This window comes from Rhagoletis pomonella, unplaced genomic scaffold (assembly GCF_013731165.1).
Source record: "Rhagoletis pomonella isolate Grant_MI unplaced genomic scaffold, Rhpom_1.0 Rhpom_scaffold_00003, whole genome shotgun sequence".
NCBI lineage: Eukaryota > Metazoa > Arthropoda > Insecta > Diptera > Tephritidae > Rhagoletis > Rhagoletis pomonella.
The window spans coordinates 21,303,241-21,308,886 of NW_023458557.1; the positions used below are offsets into that span (position 1 = coordinate 21,303,241).

The 5,646-nt window shown below is 36.0% G+C and overlaps 1 protein-coding gene across 1 annotated transcript; it reads left to right on the forward strand.

Moving 5' to 3' along the window:
• The first annotated feature begins 1,048 nt into the window (after positions 1-1,048).
• On the forward strand, positions 1,049-4,702 carry LOC118736087 (protein KTI12 homolog). The gene is made up of 4 exons (XM_036466192.1): positions 1,049-1,067; positions 3,939-4,079; positions 4,115-4,362; positions 4,401-4,702. Exons 1-4 carry the CDS (start codon positions 1,049-1,051, stop codon positions 4,647-4,649), a joined length of 657 nt encoding a protein of 218 aa, XP_036322085.1. The 3' UTR covers positions 4,650-4,702.
• The last annotated feature ends 944 nt before the right edge of the window (positions 4,703-5,646 follow it).

The window sequence follows — 5,646 nt, forward strand, 5'->3', positions numbered from 1 at the left end:
AATAAAAAATCGACTGCAATTCTTTTACATGTCTAACAGTACTTAAAATATGTGACCGTACAATGAATTTTTGGTTGCATTTTTGGCAAATTTTATGTGCTAATTTTTTTGTAGTATTATCCATGCTCCACCAAATTAACAAGAAACTTACAGAACTTTGAAAAGTTCTACCACTTTTAATAAATTTCTTTAATTTTTTTTTGAAAATTGTATTATATACATATATCGATGGTCCTCTGCAATAACGACACACTTGAGGGTTCGAAAAACACTTAACACTTAACTACTCATGTCTCTAATCCTTACTTTAGTAAGAATTAGATATGGATTAAGGACATGAGCCTCTTAACAGAAGTAAGGGTTTTTACTTTTTGAAACTTTAATTATGTCGTTATTACAGAGGACCATCGATATACCCTGCATACCATTTTAAGGCCTCTCATAGAAAATTACGTTTTTAAATTTATTAACTCCTTCAAGAGCTCATTATGACGCCGCATTTGAATGAGTCCTTGGGTATTCAACCTCTCTATTTCCTCGAAGTGCCGTTTTTGCTCATTATGCCTCCGCATTTCATTTAATTCCTCGGCTTTCAATCTCTCCACTGAAGCGTAATGCCGTTTTGGCTCTTCATTGTGCTCTGCAATATTTGTTACTGCCGTCCTTATGCTTTCTAATATCTCTCGCTGAATCTTTAAGTCAGCTCCAAGAGCCTCCGTACCACCTTTCGCCGATGCTGTCTTTCCAGTTGGCTTTCTGGTTCTTTATGGAACCTAATAATATTCGATATCGTATCGAATATCAATATTTCATGGCACGATAATCAATTTTTTGAATCGATATTCCAAGGTCGATATATCGAAGACATCGATACTTTGCCCGCAATATTGATATTTAAGTTGAAATTTATTTTTCATCTCCAAAAAAGTGTATGGGAAAATACTAAAGTAGGTTTAATCAGCAGCTTGTGTGATTTATTTAGGTCTTAAGTTTGACAAACCGTTTGAGTCGACCGGCATGCCGTTTTAATCCTCAGTAGATAAACAAGATGGAAATAACAGAATTAGGTGAGTTGATAGGCTGGTATAATACCTTATAAAAAATGGCTGACCATATCGTAAAGAAACTATCGATTGTACGTTCACATATATATATACATACATATATCAAGGAAAGTTTACTTCATTGTTAGCTGTGGTGAAAAATATAGAAGAAGTCGGTGAATTCAAAGAAACAATTAATAAAAATCAGTGTATTCAATTTGTATGTGGATAGAGAAGAAAACAATTGAGGCCAGTGCGCTTAAGTCGACTGTGGAGTCAGTGACTGCAGTGCTGAAATACAATGCAACACAAACGTGTGACTCCAGCCCTAGGAATGGAGGAAGAAGGACCAAACGGCGCTGAGGAATTTGGTTTTAGCGACGAAAATTCAGAACCGATGAAAAATTAGAAGAATTGTCTGAGCTCAGTAGCCATAAAAATAGCTTGCGACAATATATTTGTTTACAAATAAAGTAAACACATAAACAAAATCGAATTGCATCTTTTAATTTGGTTTCATGTATTTTTTGATATTTCGCTGCCATCTATTCACTAATTTTTCAATTATTTAGAAGTTAGAATAGTGGTCAGAAAAATCACTAATTATCGTGATGTTTTCGCAATAGTTTCATCGCTAAGCTCACTTGTACATCACCAACTAGATGACATGTATGAGGAGTGAACATACTGTAAGCCAACTGCACGCATGTGTGTGCAAGAAAGGGATGCACTATCACACGCCCGGAGAAGTGGTCACTGTTTCCCCCAAGCCCATACAAAACTAACCGCTAAACTCCATTTAGTCAGTTTTCCAATAATTTACCGATAACCATAGGTCAGGCTTCTTACAGGGATTCTATTCAATTTGGAATAGGATTTTCAACATCGATTTTTCCGATATCGATATTGTTCAGCCCGATATATCGCCATATCGATTTTACATGCAATGAATTCATCGATTCATTTTATCGATACTTTCTTAAATATCGAACATTCCTAGTGGAACTTCATGAATTGGTAATGCGGCGATTTATCGGTTGTGCCTGGTAAGCTTTGTAGGCTCTATATTTTCTTGTATGAGCGCTTCATATAAATACTCAACAGAGTTATGCGCATAATCTGCTTCTGCCTCTGTCGCGCTATTAGACCCACTCGAAGACGGCAACCCAAAAGTTTTCGCCGCAACTCCTTCGACTGATTCCTTCATTCCCACCAGATTCAAGCTTCTTCCATTGGAGAGAATGATTACTGGAGGTTTGGACCACCACCAGCACCTTTGCTGGCCTTCAAATTTTGCGACGCCTTATGACGGATGTATTTCCTTTGGTCGGTCTAAACCTAAAAACGATTCAGAAATTAATTAATTAGACGAAAACCGTGGATATAAACCCTTTGACAAACCTTCTTTCATTCCGTAATATTTTTATTTGGCAGACCTGCCGAGTTTAGCTTTTTTTTCAGCGTTCCGCCAAAACCGAGCAACCTCTTTTTTGCTACCTTTATGGAAACCACGAGTTATATCAGGTCTGACTTGCATTAAGACCAATAAAATTTACAGTTGTCGCTTGTTCGTTGTTTTCGACCTATAAATAGAAACCTAAGGATTTATATTTCCGAATAAGTTTTAAAACCCGAATTACTTACATTCTTGCATTAACTCCCGTTCAAATTTTCAACGAAATTTCTCCCATTATATCGGGCTACTTATAGCTACTTATTTCCCGAAATGCAATTTCGCTTTTTCGAAATTTGTTTAGAATAGGAGGAAAGGGAAAAGAGAAAAAATCCTCGGAAAATTTTCATTCATTATAGGAGGAAAGAGAAATGAAGAAAAATTCCCAGGGAGTTTCTATTCAGAATCGTGCTGAGTTATTCACTCGCTCATACACGTAATCTAGTTGGTGAATTACAAGTATGTTTAGCGATGAAACTATTGGGAAAATATCACGATAATTAGTGATTTTTCTGACCACTATTCTAACTTCCAAATAATTGATAAATTAGTGAATAGATGGCAGCGAAATATTCAAAAATACATGAAACCAAATTAAAAAATACAATTCGATTTTGTTTATGCGTTTGTTTTATTTATAAAAATATATTGTTGAATATTAACTTAATTTCGCAAGCTTTCTCAGAGCTACTGAGCTCAGACAATTATTCAAATTTTTCATCGGGGTCTGAATTTTTGTCGCTAAAAACAAATTCCGCAGCGCCGTTTGGTCCATCTGTCTCCATTCCTAGGTTCTGCTGGAGTCGCACGTTGGCGTTGCGTTGTATTTCGGCACTGTAGTCATTGACTCCACAGTCGACCTAAGCGCACTGGCCTCAAATTTTTTCTTCTCTATCCACATAGCCTTAAAAAAGTTTTTTTTGCTCATTTTTTTTATATATACAAATTGAATATACTTATTTTTATTAATTTTTTCTTTAAATTCGCCGACTTTTATATTTTGCACCACAGCTAACAAGGAAAACAAATGTTCTTTGATGTATGTATGTAGATATGTATATGTACTTGAAAATAGTTGGCAGCACTGCTGGATATACAGTTCAATGCGAACGTAGCGTGAACGTTAGCACACGCAAATAAATCCATTTGTATTGTTATGGACGCCCACACACATCTATCAAAACTTGTTGTTCACATGCGAATGCTTTGCGTACGCACACAGTTGAGTGCGAGCATGAAACAAGGCATACTACATGGCACAATAAACAGGTAATAACAGAAGAGCAAATGCAACCCTTCCATGTATTTTGTTGTTGCTTGAGAAACATAAAATATCAAACGAGAAAATTACCAATTTGCATACAAATGCAGTGCATTAAAGTAAATAAAATATAGTTTAAAACAATTGAACTGAATTATGTGCGCATGAATGGTTTTTATAGCAAATGCCGGTTTCTCTAAAAACGAATACTTAGCGGATTCTCAAAAAAAAAAACAAGTGCGTAGCGATATTAAATCAGAGGCACTGCGGTTGCTCAATAAAGAAGATGTGGTCATCGTGGCGCCTGGCAATTATATTAAAGGTACAATTTAACTCTACTATAAAGGGTGTAATAAGGCGCATGGGAGTTTAACCAACCGCGCACTGGTGCAGATGTGTTGGATGATCGAGTGGACAATTCGAACGTGCCATATACACGGGAAATATTCGATGCTTTGTATATGCGTTACGAAGAGCCGCATGGCAACTGCCGTTGGAATAGTCCATTGTTTGTAGTGTTTGACAATGATGCATTTATTTTAGAGGCTATCTATGGCGCGCTATACGAGTCGAAAGCAAAAGAAGCAAAGAAAAAAATTAAAAAAGCAAATACTTAGTTTGTTTACTTCTATCATTCTCATAGCCACCACTAAGCGCTACAAATTATCTTTTCGAGCTGGATAAGTTAACGCAACAAATTATAGCCGACGCCTTGGCTGCACGAAAAATTGGTAACACCGGTCCAGTTCCGGCGGCCGTAAATGCTATTCAACTGAATCGGCTACGAAGGCAATTTCTGAATTATAGTAAATTGCATCATGCGACCACTAACACATTGGACCAAGTGCCGCAATTGTTTGTACAATTTTTAAATTCAAATTGTAATGAATAGCTTAGCTTTTATGAAATGGAATTTTAAATAATATAATTTACAATTTCAACATCTTAACGGCAACAAAAAAAACGAAAAAAGTAATATTTCCTTTTTGGTTGTTAATGTTTCCGACAGGGTGGGTGTATGATGTATTTTGGAACGAATTTCCGTCATCCCTTGTCAAATTTGGTTTGGAGACAAACCGGTTTCGGCGTTGTGCCATCTTCAGTGTCATTTTTCGTTCTGCATAATTTTTGTTGGTTGCTCGTATTTATACTCCTTGTTAACTACCTCTTTCTTTTGTTAGGTACGTCTTTTTAGTTTTGCAGTGTTTGCGGTGCTCAATAGCTAGATGAATTGTTTTGGCTCGTTTTTGACGGCAGGTAGAAGTCCGTAATTTTTACCCACTTTGTTTTTACAGTTGGTGTATTCCCTTCCATGTCTGTCCTTAATATTTTGTTGTTGTCATTTTTCTTCTCGTACAGTAGTTTTAGAGATTCAAACAGTACGTCCGATACAGTATTTATTTGCTCATTTGTTATTTGTTCTTTTGAAGTTCTTCTGTTTATATATTTCCATATTTTCTAATATATTCAATCTTTGTCCTTTATGTTGTACACGGAGAAGTTCTGTTGTTTGTCCAATCTTCATTGGTATGCATTTATTTTTGATCATGTGTTTCGCAAAGTTCGATTCTGTTGCAGCCTCTGGTTTCGTTTTTTCTTATTATAATCCCTTATGTGTTTTCGATACCTTGTTCTTATATTTCGCCCTGTTTGTCCTATGTAACTGTGTCGGCACTCGCAGGTTAACTTGTAAACATCCTGTTTATCTAACGGGTCTTCCTCGCTTATTTTCTCTTTCAATATATTTCCCACTGTGTTCCTTGTTTTAAATGATGTCTGAATGTCGTACTTATGAAAGAATTTAGCAAGTTTGTAAGATGTCTTTCCTGTGTAAGTTAGAACTGCCCAAGTTTTTTTTATTGTTTTCCTCTTTGCTAGTCTTTTTCGAT

Coding starts and splice junctions, on each gene's coding strand:
- LOC118736087 (XM_036466192.1), top strand. Junction 4,080..4,114: donor GCCTGGCAATTATATTAAAG/GTACAATTTAAC, acceptor GGGTGTAATAAG/GCGCATGGGAGTTTAACCAA. Junction 4,363..4,400: donor CAAAGAAAAAAATTAAAAAA/GCAAATACTTAG, acceptor TCATTCTCATAG/CCACCACTAAGCGCTACAAA.